Genomic DNA, 22,074 nt, shown 5'->3' on the forward strand with positions numbered 1-22,074 from the left:
ATGATTGTTGGGGGAGCTGCCTAACAGGGGAGGAAGCCAAGAGGCCAGTTAGCAGGTCACTGCAATGATTCCTTTGAGAACTGGCTGTGCCCTGAACCCAGGTGGCAGCCAGGGACCGGCTGAGAGGTGAGCAGATGCACACAGATTGAGGGGAAGCAGCCCGCAGGGCTTGCTAACAGTTTGGGTGTGCATGAGGGGATGGTGGTAAAGGATGGAAATAGTCCTTCATTTCCAGAATTGAGCCTATGGCTAAGTGGCGATGAGTGCAAACCAAACGAATGTGCCCGCAGAGGCAGAAAGAGTGCAGAGGGGAGATCAGCAGCCGAACTCATGGTGGTGGTGACCTTCAGTCCCAGAAGTGGCCAGAGGCAGCGATGTCCCCAAGCTGGGGAGATACCTTCCCTGGGGGAGCTTCATTCAGCTGCCTCAGACATCCAGGCTTTCTTGGTGTGGTGAGCAGTGTAGGTAGGCTCCTGTAGGTTCGTGACCCCCAGACCCGTCCCTCAAGCTCAGGAGCATCCAGGCACGTGCTCTCAACTCACCTCTGGGCCCCGCCTTCCCCTTCATTCCAGGAAGTCCTGGGTCTCCAGGTGGCCCAACTTTGCCTGGAATCCCCATGAAGCCAGGCTCACCTCTCACGCCTGGCAAAGTCCAAGGGAAATCAAGTTAGGGCCTGGCACGGTGGTGCAGGTGGGGGACAGCAGGGTCGAGACTGGGCAGATTTGAGGGTGGGAAGGGCATGATCAGGAAGGGGCCATCTCTAACTGTGGAGTGGGAGAGGGCCTAACAGCCAGCCGTGCAGCCATACCTTTCAGTCCTAGCTCTCCTGGGAGGCCGGAGAAACCTGAAATTCCTTGGTCTCCCATGGGCCCTTGAGGGCCAGGAACTCCAGGGAAGCCAGAATCTCCAGGGTCACCTTGATCAGAGGATGGCCCAGGGGGCCCTGGGGGCCCCGGGGAGCCGGGGCGGCCTAAGGATAAGATCAGAAGAGGAATGAGGGCAGATGAGCAGGAAGTGTACACCACCAAAGGCCTTGGGGCTGCTAGGAAGACAAAGCCCATTCCTGGGGCAGAGTATGTTCCCTTGCTGTGTGTGGGGTCCCAGTGCCTGGACCTTCCCAAACCCTCCAAGCAGATGCAGCCTGGTCCAGTCCCCTGTGTCCCTGCTGGGGGAGGGATGTGACGCCAAGCAGGCCCATGTATGTCCAGCAGTAGGAATGTGGCCGGACTGTATCAGAACCTCTCCCAAATCCGACAAACCTCCTCAGGGCATCCTGTCTTTACCTCTCTCTCCATCTAGGCCTGGTCGCCCAGGGTCGCCAGGCTGTCCCACTATGACTGAGGGCAAGGAGAGGCCTGGGGCACCAGGCAGACCAACAGGACCCTGGAGACCTGGAAAACCTGCAAAGAATAAATGAAAGGGGCCACTATGGGCTTGATATGGTCAGCTTTCCCAGAGAAAATGGAAGGGGTTAAGTGGGGGCCAGACTGGCGAAGGCCAGCAGACACACAAGGTCACAGTGATTCCCTGTTCTCCCCTGCCCCACGCTCCCTCCTCCACTCCACCCCCACCCCCAGCAGGTGCCTTGGTTCCTCCTTGGGATGGAGCTTTGGAAAGTTCTAGCTCTCAGTGTCAGGGGAAATGGAAATATTTCAGACATATTTCCCTCAAATGGGGAAGAAAAGAAGGCATGATGAGTATAGCACCTGGAACTGAAGTTTCCTGAAGTGTTTTTAAACCTCCTGGCCCTGTGGCACATTTTCATTGAATTAGCCAGTTCTGTCTGGGGCTTCCCAGAGAAAGTATAAGGGGTGGGGTGGGGCATGGGCTCCAGCCAAAACAGCCGCCTGCTGGGTCTGAGTGGAGGTCCCAAGAGGGCTGCGGCTACCAGTGTCTTCTAGGGCTAATTTCTGGGTCTTCTAGGTAAACTGGAAAATGCTTTTACAGACAACTCATGATATCAGCTGGATGCTTGCTTAATTTCTCTAAACCATATCCCTTCCCCCCTTTTGATCAAAGAAAAAAGCTATTTATTAGAGTAGATACAAAAATACTCATCTGCTCTGATATTTTTTACATGTTTTCCATTTGTGCAACAATTTCTACTATAACGCTCAAAACCAGAAAATTTCAATGGATTACAGATTTATTGAATATGCACACAAAGACATACATGGAATCTTGGTCAGAAACCGCATCAAAGCCATATGGAAAATGTTGAAGTCCATCTTGAACTTGTAGCATGAAAGAAACATATTTATTATTTTGACATATTCTAGAATACATTCCAAGGAAGAGAAATATATTCCCACTGGTTGATCAACTATTCTGGTGGTTGAGATGATTTTTGTTTATAACAATAAAATCCAAAAATACTAATGTTGAATTTTTGTTTTTCTGATGAAGAAAGCCAAAAATACTAAGGTGGAACTTCTTGTGTTTCGTTAAAGAAATAGTAAATCCATAAAAATGCATGAAGAAAGATGGCAGATTAGTGAATTCCGGAGGTTTTTACAGCTCATTAGTGAACTGAATGCAGATGGAACGTAAAGGATAAAAACGTAAATTTCAAGAAAAGGCTCCAATTATTATAGGTCTGAAAACAAGAAAAACCAGTTGTAAAGCCATGTGGGGCTACTTATAAGTATGGTCAGTTAGGTCTCGATGAACCTTTCAAGTATTTTTCTTTATCACAAAGGTAAACATCTGAAAAGAAAGACATATTGTGTTTTTTTCCTGAAAATATAGCTTTATATATACACATACATATATTTATATATATAAAATATGTATATAGTGAATGAAGCAAAAAGCAATATGCAAGACACCAGATGGTACTATGGGCAGCACACAGACTATAAAAAGCTCCCATAGTAGTTTTTGGAAGTGCCTTCTCTTTTTACCTGTTTCTTGAGTTTCAAATTCTGCCAATTTAGCATTAAAACTGAAATACAGGTTCTACTGATCTCAAGTAGTTAAAAAAAAAATTCACGTATTTATTTAAGAATGAGGCACTTTAAAGGAGTAGGTGAAAATGCCAGATGGCATGTTTTTCCAACTCATTTGAGTGTCCAAGACTTAAGCCTAGATACATAAATACAGCCTCTAAATATTTAGTGCAAATGAGAAAATCAATGGTGGGATTCAAAGTTATTTAGATAAAGGTATTATACGACAGGAACTGGTTTAGGAAGTTTGCTTTGGGGTAAATCTTCATTTTACACTGATTTCTACAATCATAACAGAGATAGGTTTCTATGGGGGGAAGATATTTGCTGTACTTTTAAAACCATGTTTTAATTAGATATTGAGAGGAGCATAAGAATATTTATAAGTCGCAAGTAAAAAATCACCCAGATAAAAATGAGCATCTCTGTTCCAACCACCCAATTTAAGGAAAAGAAGAGCGTGTTACCTTTGAATTTCCTTGCATGCCCTTCACAGATCCCTACTACCTTCCCTCCCTTCCAAGGGAATTTTGTGTTCCGTGTTCCCAGTTTGAACACACGTATCTGTGTCCTTAAAAGATATATTGCCTGCTTTCATTTATTTATAAACTTTGATCAGTGGAATCATACCTAACGTCTTCCTCTGCAACTTGGGTTTTTGTTTGTTTATTTTTCTTTGTTTGTTTTAAATCAACATGGTGTTCCTGAAATGTAGGCATCTTCACATGTGCTTTTTTTTTAAAGATTTTATTTATTTATTTGACAGACAGAGATCACAAGTAGTCAGAGAGGCAGGCAGAGAGAGAGAGAGGAGGAAGGGAAGCAGGCTCCCTGCTGAGCAGAGAGCCCGACGTGGGGCTTGATCCCAGGACTCTGGAATCGTGACCTGAGCTGAAGGCAGAGGCTTTAACCCACTGAGCCACCCAGATGCCCCTTTCACATGTGCTTTTTACTACATTTGTCATTGTGATTTTCTTATTACCGCAGAGAGTGAAAGGAAATGGATAATTTAATGACTAGGCATCCATAGTCATGATGGGAAACCATCCGGGTTTTGCTTCTATCCAGGTCCCCTCTTTCTACTTCCTGTGAAAAAAGCCACACTCTCTCTGCCTATAGGCTCAGACCCTGTGGGAGCCCCCACTAGGGAGAAGCTGCTGGCTTTCAGAAAAGAATAGGTTGGTCCAGACCAAAAGAAAGAGGAAACACAGAGAGAGCAGATGCACCAATATAAAATTCAGCAGAAAATGAATTAATGTAGGAATTAGTTCCTGGAAAACAGACATGCATTATACAAACATGCACATAAATAAGAGGCAGGGGGCCCTCAGGCTCCAGGAACAAACAGAGGTGCAGAACATTTTGCAAATAGGATTGCCCAGGGAATACATCATGATATAATGGACATTTCTTAAGCACCTACTATGTGCCAGATGCTGTGCTAAGTGCTTTCATACCTATTACCTCACTCCTCATTGGTTCCTCACCAAACCTGTGTAGTCGATTCTCTTATTATGCCCATTTCATAGAAAAGGAAAATGAAGAGTCCGTTGAGGACTGAGGGGCGAGTCATTTCCTTGTTCAAGGTCATATAGCCATTGAGGGGTCGAGCTGGAATTTGAATCCAGCAGTCTGACTTCAGAGCCCATACTCCTAGGTGAGATGCTACACTAAATTTGTTTCCTGTCTTACATGGAGTGCCTTGTATCTGGGTCTTCAGAACATTCCCAAGGAGAAGGAGAAAATCAGAATTCATTTTCACCATTTGTGAGGTAGGGAAGGGAAGGCTCAGAAGGAGACTTCAGATGACACCATGAGTCAGGGGCTGAGATGAGGGAAAAAACTGCTTTCTAGTAAACCCCACAGATCCTGCGTGGCTGTGAGTGCCTAGCCTATGGAGACATTTATCCTCTTAGTCTTGGGCTCCTTCCGGCAGCCATGCTGTCTTTTAAGGGCCCTGGCAGTAGAGCGCCATCCACCCTGGATGTTGAGGACCTTCTGGCAAATCTCTTGCTAAGTGGTCAAGCCCTGTCCCTCAAGACCTTTAAAGTCAGGCCCTAGCCAAGGACCCCGGGGTTAATAAGGGAGAGCAGGAGGGAATAAGGAGGCTAAAGGGAGCTCACTCGACTTCTCCCTGACATGCCTTCTGGAAAAGCCCTAAGCATGGCCCCCAGCTCAGCAGTCAGGTCCATTGAGTTCCATGATCCCCAGGGACGTGAAGATATGCACAACTCAACACTGTGAGCCATGTGGCCCCGAGGAGCCCCAACCTTGGCTCCCTGGCCGGGCCTTACTCAGCTTCTACAAGGCCTGACTTGGGCTCACTTACCTCGGCCACCTTTTTGTCCTTTCATGCCAGGCTTCCCTGGGGCTCCGAGGCCAGTTCCTGGAGAACCTCTTTCCCCTTTGGGACCAGGCAGGCCAGCTGGCCCAGGCACGCCGGTTATACTAGGTCCTAGGAGGAGATGCAGACAGAGAGGGGCAGAACTCAGTGCAGCTGAGGCCCTCATGCCTAGCTCACAGGCTCAGGGACTGTGTGACACACGCCAGAAAAGGAGTACTTAAGTAACCAGAAGGAGAGCTCATTCTGGGTAGAAGGACAAACTTCTTCCCCGTTCCTCCTTCCTCCACAAATCAAGGCACCTCAGACCTGGGCAGGAGGGGGCTGGCAAGGAGATCTATGAGCTGAAGGATATGGGATACCCCACAGTTGAGAACTTATGGCCAGCCCCCGCCAGCCTTCTGGAAGAGCTGATGCTCTCCTTCTTGCCCTTGAGGGTCTTCCTCACCTGGATTTCCATGGGTTCCCTTGGTTCCTGGAAGCCCATTCAGTCCATGTAAACCAGGAAGTCCAGGGAAACCTGAGGAGACCGAGTATCAGAAATGGCTCCGGCAACTTTTGAATCATGAAGGGTCAGCCAAAGGTCCTGCCCCCCAGGGCCTTGCGAAGTCCTCATTTTAAAGGCCCTGGTCTTTCTGGAGGCATTACTCAATGCACTAAGGGAGAGCAGACCATTCTCTAACCTCCACCCTACCACTTCCTGACTCTCCTTAGAGACCCATACAGCTTTAAGAGCAGGGCGGTAGATGATTCAGTCTCTTTGAGGACACAGTGTGGCAATGCCAAGACCTAGAGGTGCCAGCAGCCAGAGACTTGCTGTCCAACCCTGATGCCAGGAAGACTACGTGTGCCAGGATGACAGCCTTCCTCGCTAACTCTTCTCTCCATGTATTCCATGTTCTCCTCTTCCATCACGTGGCCCAGCCAGTGACTCCCCTGGAAACGGCTTGCCTCCAGAGAGTGTCTCCTAATATAAAGGAGTTGCTGTCCTTTATCTGAGAGAAGAACCCCTTTCCCCATGACCTCCTCTCAAATACACATACCTTTGGTTCCCATTAGGCCAGAGGGTCCCAGGGGCCCAGGCGCCCCTGGATGGCCTGGAGAACCTGGAAACCCTGGATTTCCTCTCATGCCTGCAGTCCCGGGGAGCCCTGAAAGAGAAAGCAAGGCAGGAGCTCAGACTGGACCATGGCTTGATGCCAACCCCCAGTTTTTCAGAATACAGTCATCGGGTGGCACGGTACCTGGGGAGCCAGGAAGGCCAACATCTCCAGAAATCCCAACATTCCCATCTTCACCTTTGCTTCCTGGGAAACCCACATCACCAATGATTCCATCTGTTCCTTTCATGCCTACAAAATTAAGAAAAATGCTGAGTGGTCAGGCCCTGTTTCAGGCACCATGTTTCTCCCAGGGAGAGAGGCAGCAGGAAAGGAAATCTACTTGAAATCTCAAGAGAGCCAGGTCCAGGAAAAGCCTCTGAAAAAGATAGTAATGGTAGCTGTCTTTGCATTTGCAAGGTGCTGCCCACTAAGGTAAGTCAACGTGTTCTGAGTGCCCCCATAAGGAGGAGCAATGGGTGGAAATGTCTGAGAACCAGTTTAGATAACTATAAACCAAGGAAGGGAAGCCATTATCCCAAAGGTCTTACTAGACTTACCCCATGAGTCTCAAGGGAAAATAAACTGGTTTGCTTGGGGAAACTGTGGGCTGCCTATGAGTAGATATGTGTCAGGGTAGAAATTTCTCTGCACTGGATAGAAGTTACAGAACTTGGGGGTTGACCTCCCCAATTCCTCCTAATCCTCAGTTTTGAGGAGTCTGTGAGACACATGAGATAAAAGGACAGAAGACTTACCTTTAAAACCAGACTCCCCAGGTTGTCCCTTGGGTCCTGGGCTACCAGAAATTCCAAATGTCTGACCTTGATCTCCTGGGGATATGAAGATATTGTCCAAGTGGTCAAGAGGAACTAGACCTCATTTTGCAGCAAAGAGATCTTTTGATGGCAAAACCTTTTCAGATTCAATGTAGCTAGAGGAGATCTTTGACAAAAGTATGCATTGGACAAAAGTGACCAATCACCAAAAAAAGGCTGGGATGCTATCAGGCTATTGGCAAGAAATGCTATTATGTGAAGCATATCTCCACTGGGAAGACATCGCTAGATTCAGTATGGGCAGAGAAGATGGGAGGAGGGGTGCAAAACCATCCCAGAATGAAACAACGATGATGGCAAGTATGGGAAATTTTCCTGCCCTGTGGGCTGGGTTCAGCAGAGAAAAAAATAACACTGTCTTGAGCTGAGGCCCTCCTCTGCTGCTGAGTTTGGAAGGCGAGTGGGTCAAATCACTGTTTGTCACACATGTTTGAGGAGCAAAGTCTGAGAAGGGGGCTTGGCCAAAGGGAAAAGGTAAATCACTTCACTTCCCTTTGAACACCGAGTTTCCTTCCCCAAGATCCCTGAGCCTGCTAGAAATCCACCTTACTCTGGAAACACCCATTAAAAGAGAAAATGCTCCTCAACTTTAAAAAAAAATATTGTTATGTTCATTTAGCCAGCATATAGTACATCATAAGTTTTTGATGTAGTGTTCCATGATTCATTAGTTTCATATAACACCCAATGCTCATCACCACACGTACCCTCCTTAATACTCATCGCTGGTTACCCCAGCCCCCTACTCCCCTTCCTTCTGTAAACTTCAGTTTGTTTCCTGGAGTCCAAGTCTCTCATGGTTTGTCTTCCTCTCTGATTTCTTCCCATTCAGTTTTCCCTCCCTTGCCCGTGGTCCTCTGTGCTGTTCCTTATGTTCCACATATGAGTGAAACCATATAATTGTCTTTCTCTTTTTGGCTTATTTCACTTAGTATATGTACAATGGACTGTAACTCAGCCATCAGAAAGGATGAAGGCCCACCATCTGCATCAACATGGATAGGACTGGAGGGGATTATGCTCCTCACCTTTTGAACCTGGGAAACCAAATGTTCCTGGGAGTCCGGGAGCTCCACTAAGGCCCTGTGAACCCTTCAAAGTAATATGGAAATCATTATTTCTGCCCGGAGCTCAGGGCCTTCCACACTCTCACCTCCCACCCACCCCTTGTCCTCCCCGAACCACTGCCTAAGAAAGATCTACTGTGTATGCTGTGGTGGGGGTGGGGGGGTCGGCATCCTGCGGAAGGGAAGGTGATGAGCCAAGGGTAGAAATGCGTAGTCAGGGTTTTTAGGGGAGGGACACTATCTGCAGATTAATCCCTGTCCCATCATTCATAACTTCCCAATGGCTATCAAAAGGAGAATCTTGGCAAATCAAAGTGTGGCTGTTGTAGCAAGTCTCTTTGAAAATACAGGACATAACTGTCCAGTCAGATGTTTGGTGGTGCCCCCTGCAGACAGTTGGCTATCGCCCCCCATGCCAAAGCTCTGGAGCCAAGATGCATAAGGAAAAGGATTGCTTCATGGGGAAAGTGACAGCCCTTAGCTGCAGGTTGTGCAAGCTTTGGGTCCCTGCAAGGAACCACATAGCAGGCTGGATGTGTGCAGGTCCTGGCGTCTGCATTTGGGTTAATGTTACCATTTCATAGAAATGCTTTCCCACTTTGACTCCATCCCTCCAAGGGGAATAGGAGTCGGGACCATCCAGCTAAGAATGTTTTCTTTTGCAGTTGCTTCTGGGATGTGATGTGATGTGATGTGATGTGATGTGATGTGTGTGTGTGTGTGTGTGTGTGTTCTCTCCATCCCATGGCCTGCTGCTTTTAAAGGGATGGGATTTTGCCTGCAGGGAGCACAGGTGTTCTGGAATCAAGTTCATTTAGTCCCCTCAGTACCACTGCTATGACAGCTACCACTTATTGAGAGCCCACCATTTGCTGGATACCAAGCTAAGCACTTTACTCTGATCAGCTCGTTTAATTTTCACTGCTGTCCAAAGGAGGTTTGAGTATCGTTTCCATTTTGTGCAAATGAGAAAAGCAAGGTTCAGGCAAGGTAAGCAATATGCACAGAATCACAGAGCTCAAGAGCAGGGGAGTGGATATTCGAACCCAGCTCCATCTTGTGGCTATGCCTACCCTATTGCCCCGCCTTTGAAGAGCCCAGACAAGCTGATTTGATTACTTGCCATTTGTCAGCAATGACCTTTCTAAAATCACAATGTCCAGAACCCTGGACCAAAGTCTTACAATGTGCCTAGCTCAAGGTTGGGGTTTGGGGGGAGGGATGCCAGCAGTGGGGTGCAGACTTCTAGAAGAGCTTGTAAAGACTTGTTCTCAAGGCCTGACAATCTCATTGAGGAAATCAAGCCCACATAGAACCAACTGGGATTCACGTAAGCAGTGAGAAGTGCAGCATGCCATCAGGGTGGGACCTCCGAGACTCCTGGGGTAGTGGGCACCCAGGTCCGGGATCCGAAGCATGGGTGGGCATTAGCCAGTTAGCTGCAGAGGAGAAGGCTCTGCTCTGTGGGGGAAAGAGCATGAACAAAGGCCCAGAAGGAGGAACCTTCAGGAAATGGGTGGAGGAAGCCCTGTCAGACTCAGGGAGAGGGCTTTGTCTGTGGTGAGGTAGGGGAAGAGGCTGGGAAGTGGGCTGGGGCCAGAAAGATGGGGCCCAGAGGCATGTCCCCTGCTACAGAGGCCCTTCCCCATGGAGAGATCAGGAGCTAAGCACACTTACGCCTTCCCCTGGTATTCCTGGGAAACCTGTGATTCCAGGGGACCCCTTCAAGCCAGGTAAGCCCCGTTGTCCAGGGGGGCCAGGGATGCCAGCTCTCCCAATGAGTCCCTTGATGGTACTAGGGAAGCCAGGAGCTCCAGGCGAGCCTGGTGGTCCCGGGAAGCCAGCCTCTCCTTTGTCACCTAGGAAAGAAACAAAGGGCTTAGAGAAAAGACTCTGGGCAGGAGCAAACCTGCTCCCCAAGTTGTAGAATCCCAGGATCACAGGCAAATGAAGTGCAGCCTTGGGGACTTGGGGATGGCTTGCTCAGTGGGGGGGGAGGGGATTGTGAAGGTGGGAGTGGGGGAGGTGCCTCCAGCCTTAGGGGGCACCAGTCAGGGTCACTCAGGCTCAACTCTGCCAGTGCCCATGTCCCAGCATCTGCCAGGCTCCTCCAGGGGGTACAATAGCCAATGATTCAAAACTTCAGTTCCAGAGTGACAATGAACACAGGAAGCCTGGAAGTCTAGGTGCCCTGCAAGCCCAGAGAAGGCAGCCTCCTTGGACCCCCTGCTGCCACCCACATTGCCACTGGGGGGGGGGATTGGTGATGAGGGTCTTTTCTCAGGAGGGAAGTTGAGGATGAGCATTTCTCCTGCCCGTTGCCTGCCCCCAGCACCTCTGGGCCCAGGAAATCCGTCGGATCCAGCTGAGCCTCTCGATCCTTTGTCTCCTTTGAACCAGAGGTTCAGCATGGGAGGTCTTGGACTGGGTATTCCAACTGGCCCCGGGTCGCCTCGGTCTCCTACAGGGGAGGAGGGTGGAGATCGTGAGACCCTTGTGAGAGGAAGCTTAGACACAGGTTCAGGCATGAGCTGACCTTTCATCTCTGTTCCTCCCACACTTCCCACAGGCCGCCTTTCCAGGCCCTTTCCTGGCTGGCCCTGGTTCCCTGATTTCCCACCTATGTTCATGCCCTCTCCTTTGACAGGCCCAAAGTTGGCTAACAACTGTGAAGCCTACTGCAAAATCCCTCCACATGGAACGTGCGGTGAGGTCTCTAACACATGGGGAAAACTCAGAAGTCATTAGGTCTTATGGTTTAAAAGCCATGGGATGGGGTTCAGAAACCCCCAGTCTTATTATCTAACACAGGGTGGGTACAAGCCACACCAGCCTCAAGGTCGACAAATAAAACATACCTTGGGAAGCATGGCTAGTGAGTTCAGAACTCAGTTCCCCAGCTCACCTTTTTTACCAGCACTACCAGCCCATCCAGATGGTCCCACTCTTCCGGCGGAGCCAGAAATTCCCTTTAATCCACTTGCGCCAGGAATACCAGGGAGACCAGGCATCCCCGGAAAGCCAGCCAGCCCAGCAGACCCCTTCTCACCTGTTATGAAACGGGAACTTCTATTATTATCCCCATTGGACATACAAGGAAATGGAAACTCAGAGAGGTTAAATAACTTACTCTAAATCACACAGCTTGGCAGCTGCAGAGAAGGGATTCCAACCCAGGTTTCTCTAACTCCAAAGTCCCAGCTGCTAATCCTTCCATATACTACTACTTCCCTAAACAGGGACATGGCACTAAAGCGACAGGAGGGAAAGAGGAGGTGGGTGCCTTTCTTACCATGTGCCAAGTTAGAGCTCCTGGGTGGCACAGGAAAAAAAATAGGCCTAGGACTAAGAGGCAGAGAGATTAGCCCTAGCCGGGTGCTTGTTGCTAATGGGCTGTGTAACCTTGGACCTGTCATTTGCCCCTATATAAAATGGAGATGGCTCCTATCCAACCTTGGGTGGGCTAGCAGAAACTGAGAGCCATCGGACACCATGGAAGGGATGGAGCGACTGAGAACAGCCAGCATGGTGGTCACTCTTCTGAGCCTTCCTGCCAGCGTCATCTGGCCCAGAACTCCATCCAGCCAGTGGCGAGGGTGACTCAGCTTAGGTGGGAGCCTTCCCTTAACACTGGCCCTGCCCAACCCTCTTACCACAGAAAATCCCACCTGCTTCACTTACCCTTCGGACCTGGCAGGCCTGGCAATCCAGTGTTCCCTGGCAAGCCTGAGCTCCCCAAGAAGCCAACCAGCCCTGGAGATCCTGGAAAGCCTTTCAGCCCTGGCAGGCCTCTCTTTCCAGCTGATGAAGGGGGACCTGACTCGCCTCTTACACCTTTCTTTCCAGGATGTCCTGAATTAGCATAAGAGAGAACATGGGACAGTGTCAAGCGAGGCTGTGTCCAGATCTGGGCTGGTGCCCATTCCCATGGCTTCTGGTTGGCTGGCCGGGTGGGTGTTGGAAATGGTCCCTTAACAAAGGCCCCATGCAGGTAGCTAACTGGCAGGCTTCTAGGCTGGCTGAAGCCTTAGCGTTCACCACCCCGAGCAGCACACATGCCAATGGCTATCACTGTCAGTGTGGCATGGCGGCTGGCAGGGCATGCAAATCCCTTCCAATTAGAGCTTCTTCCCCCTTTTATGAATGGGGTTCACATCTTCACCTGTGAATGGGGCTCTGGGAAGCCAGGGAGGCAACCGGACCCTGGCTTCCTGGTACGTACTGCCTGAACCATGCCATAATGGCTGTTTCCTAAGCCAATCCAGCGAAGTAGAGGTTAAAGCCAAGCCATTGTTTCAGCTTCCCAGGGAGCCATGGAGACAGGGCTGCCCTTTTAATCCTTCTTGCAAGCAGTTAAATCAGCCAGTTCCTTGGCCTTAAGATTGAAAGACCCCCTAGTGCCAAGTCCTGTAGAAATCCCCAAGGCCCATTTGGTCTCCTAGGTATTCTGGGATTTCTTTCACCAGGGTTTAAGTTGGTCAATGGGATTAACCTCCTGAGCTGCTACCCAAGTGGAATGTTCAGGTACAAAGCGAGGAAATTAAAAAACCAAAGGATTAAATCAGTGACAGCAGACGTGTTTGGGCCCCCAAGGACCTCAATGAATGGCTGACTTGGCTTTCCCCAAATTGAAAAGCATCCAGTAGCCACAAGCCCCAGGATTCTAATGGGGGGCTGGGAAGGGGATTCCACAACAAGGGAAGGAAATTCAATGGGGGCCAACGCCCCAGCATGAGTCCGGGGACCCCTAGCCTTGCCAGGTTCTAGTGTATAGTCTGTGAATGCCTTGAGCAGGAAAGCCAGTGGGGGTGTTAGCCTGTGAGCTTGCCTACTGTTTTCTCACCTGGACAGCCCATGGGAAGACCCCAGGAACACAGAAGGATAAAAGGGATAAAAAGGATTTTAGTGGCTCTGCAGAAACTCAACTACAGTCACGTGGCCAGGAATAAGGGGAGGGGGGAAGACATAGTCACTGAGGTAGGGGTGAGGTGGGTAGTATGAGGAGGAGGTGCACCACGAACGATAGTCTGGAGCCAGTGGGTGGGTGTCAGCCCCGCGGCCCAGGGATAGCCGCTTTGGCTGCAGGTCCTCAGAGGTATAGTCGCCTGAGAGGCCAGCCACCATGCAGCCGCCCTCTGCCCAAGCTTCCCCACCCCAACCCTGATCCCAAGCAGGCTCCCCACGGTCCCAGCCAAGCCAATGGAGATGGCTAGACCCACCTGCAAAACTAGGTCGCTTCCTAAACTGGGAAAGGGGGAGAGAGGCCATGGGGGAGGGTCAGGGAGGGACGCGTGCTACCCTTTTGGAAGCTAAAGTACAGAAATCTCTTCTGCTTGGCACTGCCAGGGCCCCCTGAGACTGGGAACCGTGAGAGGTTGGGAAGGTTGAGGATCCTTCTAGACCCTGCCCCTGGCGCACTGCTGTGGTTGCCCCTCAGGGCGACAGGGCCCAGGGCCCAGCTTAAGGTTGTCAAGCCAGGGCTCCTCCTCCAAAGGACCTACCTGAAGGGCCGGGAAAGCCTGGTGCACCTGGGAGCCCGGGTTTGCCCTTGATGCCAAACAGACCCTGAGGCCCTGGGGGCCCTGGCTGTCCCACGTGGCCCGGCGTGCCGGGGCTGCCCCTCTCACCTTTGGGGCCTAGCAGGCCTGACTTCCCAAGCAAACCTAATCAAAGGAAGAGACAGATGATCAACAGCCTGGATGGACAGCAGGGACTGGTCACCAAACCAACTTGTAGCGCAAGACCTTGGCCCAGGGTACATCCCCGTTATGGCGGCCTCCACTGCTCCAGCCCTTGCTGCTCTTGCCCTAGTGACAAATCAGAGGCTGTACAAGAAACCCGACTCACTGTTACAGTTACGTCTGTATTTACGAAGTAAGGAGAACAGACTCCAGCGATTGAAGAAAAAGTCCCCAGAAGTGAGAGACAGAACAAAATGGCTTTTCAGTGTCACCCCCTCATGGGTCCATCACCCCAGAGTCGAGTGTCTATTCATGCAAGGATACACTGGTCACTGAAAGACTTTCTGTAGAATGTTATGTAAGTGAGTCAAAAAGAGTCACCCTTGGGTCCCGGAAGGCCAGCGTCTCCAGGAAATCCTCTGTCCCCTGGCAATCCCTGGAGGCCTTGCTCTCCCGGAGAACCATCCTCAGCACCAAAGATGTCACCGGGGGCTCCCTTGGAACCAGGTAAACCTGGACTGCCAAGTTTCCCAGGCAAGCCATCTTTTCCAGGGAGCCCAGGAAACCCAGGCAAGCCCTTCTCCCCACGAGGTCCAGGAAATCCTAAATGTAAAGAGGCAAAAAATAAAAAGGCCATGGAGGTTTAGAAGGGATAGATCTGGGTGGAGATCCCTGAGACAGATTTTGGTTTTTCTATTACAAAAGCTAACATTTCGATAATGTATGTCACTTCTCTTGAAAGGCAGGAGCCCCTGGCCCTGGGAGGATGCGCCCAGAGGCGGGGATGCACCATGCAAACTGCAGAAGGTTCTAGCTCAGTAAGGCCTTGGGCTGAGCCCAGTAACCCACTCTCAAGGCTGTTTCACAGGCTGAAGAGCACAGGTTATATACCCAGGACTCCCTGTCAAAGGCCCAATTTCTTCTGCAGTCATCTCCCCCCCTGCTCTCATGCCTCCCTCTTCCTGGGTAGCTGGAGGGGATTGAAGCTGGGTAAATAAACCATGGAGGGCATGGTCCATGATGAGCCCCATGCTACAGAGCAGGGTGGTTCTCAAACTGAGTGTGGGTCACAACTACCTGGGGAGGAGGTGCTTGGCCACACCCACATGGCTGGGCACCACCAACCTACCCCCCCACCCAGCTTCTGATCAGTAGCTCTGCCGAGGGGCCAAGAGTCTGCATTATTAACAGGTTCCCAGGTGATGCTGGGGCCGCAGATCTGGCAACAGAGTTTAAGACCCCCTGGCGCCGTGGAGAACAAGCTTGCAACAGGGTATGAGCAAAGGAATAGGAAGGGATCCCTTCCTTTTGACTCATCTCAATCTCTTTGTCTGACCTAGAAGGAATGGAGCCTGGAACTTGCTGGAGGCTTGGCAGTCAGCTAAGGGTGGGGGTGGGGGTAGGGGGAATCCTAGCTCTCTCAGTAGTGGCTTCGAAACCTCAGGCAAAGGCACTTTCCATCTGAGCTCCAGCTGGTCCCAGCTGATGGCCCTGAGTGCTCTGACTCACTGTCACACCCAAGCTTGAAGCCCTGTGCCACCTGAGTAGGAAATCAAAATCACCCCACACACACCAGAGTGCAGACCTCACTGCCCGGGATCAGTGGATGGCTGGCTACCATGATTCAAACCCATGGTCCCAGCAGAGGAGAAGCAGGTGAGGAAAAGCTTTTTTTCTTACCTGGCAATTGAGGAAGCTGAACCAATCCTGGACTTCCAGGCTCTCCTTTATTCCCACGCAGTCCGGGCTGGCCTGGGGTCCCAGGGAGGCCACGGGCCCCTTTAGGGCCTGCGATCCCAAACATGAGTGGTGAGGGGAAAGGAAAGTCAGAGTGGCTGGCCACCCTTGGGATGTTCACTCAAGAATCCTGGTCCCTTGGGTGGCGGGGCGGCCTCTTACCCTTACCTCCCCACACAGACTTCTCCAGGAGCCATTCTATTTCCTCATTGTTCAAGGCCGCCCTCTCAGGAGGAATGTGGTTCCCCCCCAAATGCTGCCAACCTGTTGCCCACTTCCTTGGGCTCATGGCCCTTATGAGCATGCTCAGTGGCTTTCTCTGGCCTCATGCCATACCTGGGAATCCGGGAACTCCTGGTAAGCCTGATGGACCATAGGACCCAGGAATTATACACGGCAAGGTGATCCCTGTAAGTGGTGACATGGAAGCATCTGGTGAGCCCACCGAGTCCGACCTGATTTCCCCCTAGACTGCTCCTTTATTCTCATCCTCTTGGATGGGACAACCAAGTTCTTCCCACCCAGCAGCTGGGAGCCCATGCAGAAGAATCCTGACATCAGAAGCTCTTGGGAGTTACTCCTAGTGCAATGGCTTGTAGATAATGGTACCCCTGGGGGCCAAGTGCCGGAAAGCCACTTCCTAAACCATCAACGCCCAGTGGGCAGGCAGTCACCTATGCAGCAGATGTCACCTAACAAGATTTCTGAGAGATAACCTCTGTAGGAGCAGCAGCAAAGGGCAAGTGCCTACTCGTCCCACCCTCATATGGAGCCTGTCCCTACAATGGGGGCTTGGGGTTCATCCTGAGGATCCATTATGGCCATGTGACTAGATTGGAGGGCTTGCAGCCAAGTTTACATGTCTGCCCTTTTCTTTTTTTTTTTTTTTAAAGATTTTATTTATTTATTTGACAGAGAGAGAGATCACGAGTAGGCAGAGGCAGGCAGAGAGAGAGGAGGAAGCAGGCTCCCCGTGGAGCAGAGAGCCTGATGCGGGGCTCGATCCCAGGACCCTGAAATCATGACCTGAGCCGAAGGCAGCGGCTTAATCCACTGAGCCACCCAGGCACCCCCTGTCTGCCCTTTTCTTAAAATGAAAACAACCCATTGTGTTCTTTTGCCCCACCTCATCTGAGATCTCCAGAAACCTATTGATGATGGCCTTGGTCTGAGGTAGCTGGATTTCTGTACTAGGCAAACACTGAAGGTTTGCTCTTGGCTGTGACAGACCAACAGTTAACCTTCCCTCAGCTCCTCATTTGAAAATGTCAACTCTGTGGCTCAGGGAGAAGCAGTAGACAATTTCAGTGTTTTAGACATTGAAATTGGCATGCCGAGCCCTTCCCCTAGCAAATTCCTCCTTGCCCGTTCATAATGCAAATAAAAAGAGTCTATATAAGATCACGGAAGGGACGTTTAATAAAATACTGATGAACAAACTGCATGTCGATTCCCTCAAGTGCCATTTATAAACAATTGCTATGCTAATTAAAATTAGTCTTGCCTATTCATTAAAACAATCCCCCAAGGCCTGCTTGAAGCAACAGACCCAACAGTTCCAGTAAACTGCTATAGCTTTCACGCGTACTTAAAGGAAATCACATATTGCATTTCATATAGATATGTATACAAGCTATGATTCAGTTCGCATACTCAACTTCCTGCCATTCCTCCTCCACTTGTTCCAGTCTGAAAGCAAAATGGGGAATTGAACAGTATAGTGTATTGGTTAAGACGTTGGGCTCTGAGGCCAGATAGACGTGAGCTTACATCCTAGTTCTGCTACTCACTTGTCATGGGGGCAAGATACTTTAACCTCTGAGCTTCAGGCATCAAATGGGAGCTGTTTTCGCCTATGGTGTTGGTGAGGAAGACACAATATGATGCTAGCAGTGTTTTGCTTGGTGCCCAGCTCCCCAGCCATTCCTCAGTGAATGGGCATATTTTAAAATCATCTTATTTAAGGAGGAGTATTCATAAGACACCTCCAAGGCCATCCCCCGGTTTCTGCATTAGTCTGGTTAGCGACACTAGTCTGTAGCCTGGGGAGCCACTATCTGCCTTCTAGACCTCAGGTTCTGAGAGTCTTCTACAGCTGGGGAGATGACCTTTGGGCCTGATCTTCCCCCGTAGGTGGTCACACCTATCTCCATCCTTCCAGGCTCTGGGATTATGGGGCTATTTCTGAGGGCCATCTCTGTACTGTGGAACTAGACCTGGTGGGCAAGCTCATCATGAGAAGATGCTTGGCTGGGTAAAGGCTGCCAATCCTATGCTCAGCTTGGGCCTCTGTCCTTTGGACTAGGCTGAAAAGCAGCCTCCCTGGATGCTAGTGCGAGAGGGACCCTGCAGAAGGTTCTCATGTCCTCGCCATTTCAGTAGCCTGTTGACTCCAGCGCATCAAACAAACACGCAGTCCCATGGCTTTCAATCTTACAAAATAAAGGGAAAATCCAAATATCTCTGTGCTGGCTGCAAACACGAACATCCATCCTCACTCCAGTCATCAGGTAAGTTTCATAAATTCTTTTCCCTTGTGATAGCCAGATAAAAACAAACCTTTAGAGGATGAGGCCAAGGACCGGCATGTGGAAAAGACCTGCGCACTCCAGCATGCTTGTGTATTGCAAGTGGAGGGTCAAAATGCTCAGGAGGGAAGAACTTCAAGTCACCCTGGCATCTGGCTCTTTCAATTTACACTTCTGTCTTCTACTTTCTATCCTGAATTCAGAGTCTCCTCCTTGGACAAAGCCGAAATCGTCTCTGAGTTCTGTTTCGCAAGTGCAATGCGCAAGCTAATTAATCCGAATTGTCCCTGTTACTGCCCAGAGGCACCTTCAGAATAAAAAGCACCTATGTTTCTTGAGATTCTAACATCTTCATTTACTCAGGGTCCCCTGAATGAACATCAGACACATATACATCCTTCTGGGTAACTCCCAAGGCAAGTTATGGTCCCAATTTAGTTCACAAAATGAAGGGACTCCAGGCAGACATCAGCCAAGCCACGGACATGCATGGTGAAGGAAATCAAGTCCCTCTCAGAGACTGTGTGCCCACTTACTGCTTTGTGCCCCAGCCTTAGGATCACACCCCTCGACACCAGCCAGAGGCTCCAGCATGGTGCTTAGACCATCATGAGTGTCTGAGATAGAGGTGAACAAAAAGGAAAGGAGCTTTTGCCCACATTGGTGTTTGAGAACCTCAAGACTGAGCTAGTGCTCACCTCCCTCTGTGACTAAGTCTCCTTTACCAACGCTCTCCCTGCAGCAGCAGTCACCTAGACCAATCGAGTAAAGAAGAAAATTAAATCAGGATGGGAGTTCCCTGAGGCCCAAGGTTAAGTCTGGGCTTCAGTCTGGGTATGCCCACTTATCACATTCTCTGTCTGGATTGAAGGGAGAGAGCTGACATGCACATGGGGATCAAGGACACTGTAGCTGGGTCGGCAATAACCAGGGTGATTGATTGCTATGAGCATCTGGTTGAGAGCCTCTTTGGAAACAGCCATTTGTCCGTTTGTCCAAAGTTTGTAATAAGTCACACCACTCCAGTGAAAGGCTTCTAATGACTATATTCCCTTTCCTGGCAATGCAGCCATCCTAGCCTGGGCCACGGTTGGTTGAAGTGAGTACATTAAGAAGAGCATCTTCGGGCGCACCTGAATGGCTCAGTTGGTTAAGTATCAGACTCTTGATTTTGGCTCAGGTCTGATCTCAGGGTTATGAGATGGAGCCCTACATCAGGCTCTGGGCAGGGCATGGGGTAGCCTGCTTCAGATTCTCTCCTTCTGCCCCTGCCCACCCACCCTGCCATCTGTACACTCTCTTTAGAAAAAAAATAGATTTCTATCTTTGGTTTTCATAGCAAAAGTAATGGCCAAAATGCAATGTCTAGAGCTCACAGGTTATGTGTCTTTAAAAATGTGTGGAACAAAATTGCTTGTTTTGAGGAGTTATGTTTGGTTGCCATGGAGAGAAAAAAGAAAGCTGATACTCTTAGTTGAAGTAATTTTTTTGGAAAATCTTGGTACTGCAACAAGACCATTTTCTGCATAAGGCCTCTCCCAGGCTAGAGTTTACTATATAGGACTATATTCCTAAGAGCTTTCTGTGTCTGGAACCTAGTGACGTTTACGGTAGGAATGGTCCCATCGGCCTCTTTCTGTTGACTCAGTCTATTGTCAAGCAATCGGAATGCTGATAATATCCAGATTTGAGTGCATGTAAGTATGTATGTACCGTTCCAGTATAGCTCAGTTTAAAGCCCAGTTGTCTGCACAAATGGCTGGTGTATAATAAAGACCCAGTTGGCAGAAGAGCAATGGAATGACCAGGAATAATGTCCCTGGGAACAGAGCTGGATGCAAAGCTGTGGCTGACACCAGGACTTGCAAAAGGCAGGATAATTGAGTCTGATAAAAATTCCTTACTGCCTTCATAGGACTCTATAAACTGAAATATTGACTTGGTTTTAAGAATCTTGAATCATTGATTCTTAACCTGTACCATCATCCTTGTTACAACAACATACACAAGTAGATTTTATGGGAAATGAAAATTGACAAGCTCTGGTTTCTGTCTTCTTTTTTTGGTAATTCTTCAAGGTGTCAAGGTAGAAAGAGAAGAAACAGATCTAAGAAATTGCCCTTTGGTTACTGAGAATTCCCTTTTTCTGCAAGTGTATGTTAGTCTCTTAAGGAATTTGTACTGGGGAAATTGAGACATGCCAAAAAGGATTGCCTCCTTTAGCATCCAGATGCTTACGAAGCAGTTGGGAAAAGCAAAAACATTAACAGAAGAAAATACATAATTGAAGTGGCAGTGACACCCTGGGGAGGTCAAGAGAAGGCTTAGTGGAAAAGTGGGGCTTGTACCCTGAAAGACAGGAAAAACCTGGCTGCATAGAAAAAAAAGAGGAAGAATAGTTCAGAAATAGAAAAACGAGGAAGAACATTCCAGAAAAGGGCCACCATTTGTGGCTTCATACTAGGGTGAAACACAATGACAGCAATAATTTACAAATATTATACTGGCAGCAGTGTTCAGAGCAGAATTGAGTGGGCAAAAGTCTGGAGGTAGGAGAGGAGAAGCCACATAGGAAGTTATTGGCATTCACCCATTCACCCATTCACCCATCCATCCATCCATCCATCCATCCATCCAACCACCCATCCTTCCTTCCAACCCTCCACTTATTCTAACAGGCATGGAGGTATATTTGATAAGCTGGGCATGAGATAACAAGAGATCGATAGCAAGAAAAGGAAGGAAAGAACATAAGAAGCACTGCAAATGAAGAATGAGAGATGAATTTCAAGTTTCCAAACTTCAGATAACCATAAGTAGGGTGGTTCCCAAATGATAGCCAAAGTTGGAATGAAGAGCTGTTCTGGAAGAAGGCGAGTTATTAGCATGGCCCATTTGCCATCTATAAGCAGGGCTGTCACTCGTTAGAATTCCTGCAATTTAGGGACAAAAAGAAGCTCTTTAAGTGGGAAGGATTTAAGGTAGAAAACAGAGATAAGACTAGATGCGGGTAGGGTCTCTTGTCAATCTGAGACCTCAGGAATGAAGGAAAGGTCCTTCCTCACTGATGACATTACCATCTAACTTAGAGGACACCTATCCCATCTCCAGCTCATTACTTTGATGGTAATTGTAACAAAATGGCCATCCGGCATCTGCTTGAAATTTCCCAGAGACTGTGCTCTCATAAGCGCCCAAGGCAGCTCCATTACCTTTACAGACTGGTCTGTTATGAAGTTTTCTCACTAAGTAGGACTGAAATCTGCATTGCTCTGTGCAGTGTGTACCATGGCATAATTACAATCCTTTTCCGCATGAAATCCCTTAGAAATTGCAATCAGCCAAGTCTATTCATCTGACATATTTCATGCACCTGGGTCATAGTCATACTCTACTAGGGGGTCAGTTTTTTAGGGCCCAGGCCATCTGATTCCATGACTTACCGGGAAGCCCAGGGAGGCCTTGTTGACCTGGTAATCCATTGATTCCTTGATCTCCAGGAAGCCCACGAGGTCCAGGAGATCCCGGCAGCCCAGTTCCTGGGGGGCCAGTTGGACCACTGTGGCCCTTTTCACCAGGAAGTCCTGGGAAGCCCTTTTCACCTGGGAAGCCCTGTCCACCATCACCCTAGACAACACAGAAGAATGAAAGCCCAATTGAAAGACGGATCAGGAGAGGCTTCTGATCACAGAAAGAGGTAATCAGTGTGGCCAATGCTTCACTTTTGGCTAAAATCTTCGATCCCTCTAGTTTCTCAATCAATTCCTCTGGTTTGGTTAATGGGAACAAAGCTAGTCACCCTCGGAGATCTGATCATGCAAAACCTCCTAGAT

At 49.3% G+C, this 22,074-nt stretch overlaps 1 protein-coding gene across 3 annotated transcripts in view; it reads right to left on the bottom strand.

The window, feature by feature from the left end:
• COL4A6 (collagen type IV alpha 6 chain) overlaps positions 1-22,074 on the bottom strand; it is a 282,697-nt gene that overhangs the window by 8,119 nt on the left and 252,504 nt on the right. For 2 of the 3 annotated variants that reach the window (XM_045996296.1, XM_045996295.1), the window contains exons 23-41: positions 21,685-21,868; positions 18,940-18,993; positions 16,050-16,121; positions 15,657-15,764; positions 14,358-14,579; positions 13,797-13,958; positions 11,977-12,147; positions 11,201-11,344; positions 10,631-10,756; positions 9,973-10,154; positions 8,257-8,320; positions 7,148-7,222; positions 6,534-6,641; positions 6,333-6,440; positions 5,738-5,809; positions 5,278-5,403; positions 1,284-1,400; positions 809-970; positions 543-641 (exon numbers count right to left, since the gene is read on the bottom strand). In XM_045996296.1, coding sequence (XP_045852252.1) covers positions 543-641; positions 809-970; positions 1,284-1,400; positions 5,278-5,403; positions 5,738-5,809; positions 6,333-6,440; positions 6,534-6,641; positions 7,148-7,222; positions 8,257-8,320; positions 9,973-10,154; positions 10,631-10,756; positions 11,201-11,344; positions 11,977-12,147; positions 13,797-13,958; positions 14,358-14,579; positions 15,657-15,764; positions 16,050-16,121; positions 18,940-18,993; positions 21,685-21,868 — 2,356 coding nt within the window. The remainder of the gene's footprint in view (positions 1-542; positions 642-808; positions 971-1,283; positions 1,401-5,277; positions 5,404-5,737; positions 5,810-6,332; positions 6,441-6,533; positions 6,642-7,147; positions 7,223-8,256; positions 8,321-9,972; positions 10,155-10,630; positions 10,757-11,200; positions 11,345-11,976; positions 12,148-13,796; positions 13,959-14,357; positions 14,580-15,656; positions 15,765-16,049; positions 16,122-18,939; positions 18,994-21,684; positions 21,869-22,074) is intronic. The other variant, XM_045996297.1, reaches the window with a different exon arrangement.

This window comes from Meles meles, chromosome X, assembly GCF_922984935.1.
Source record: "Meles meles chromosome X, mMelMel3.1 paternal haplotype, whole genome shotgun sequence".
NCBI lineage: Eukaryota > Metazoa > Chordata > Mammalia > Carnivora > Mustelidae > Meles > Meles meles.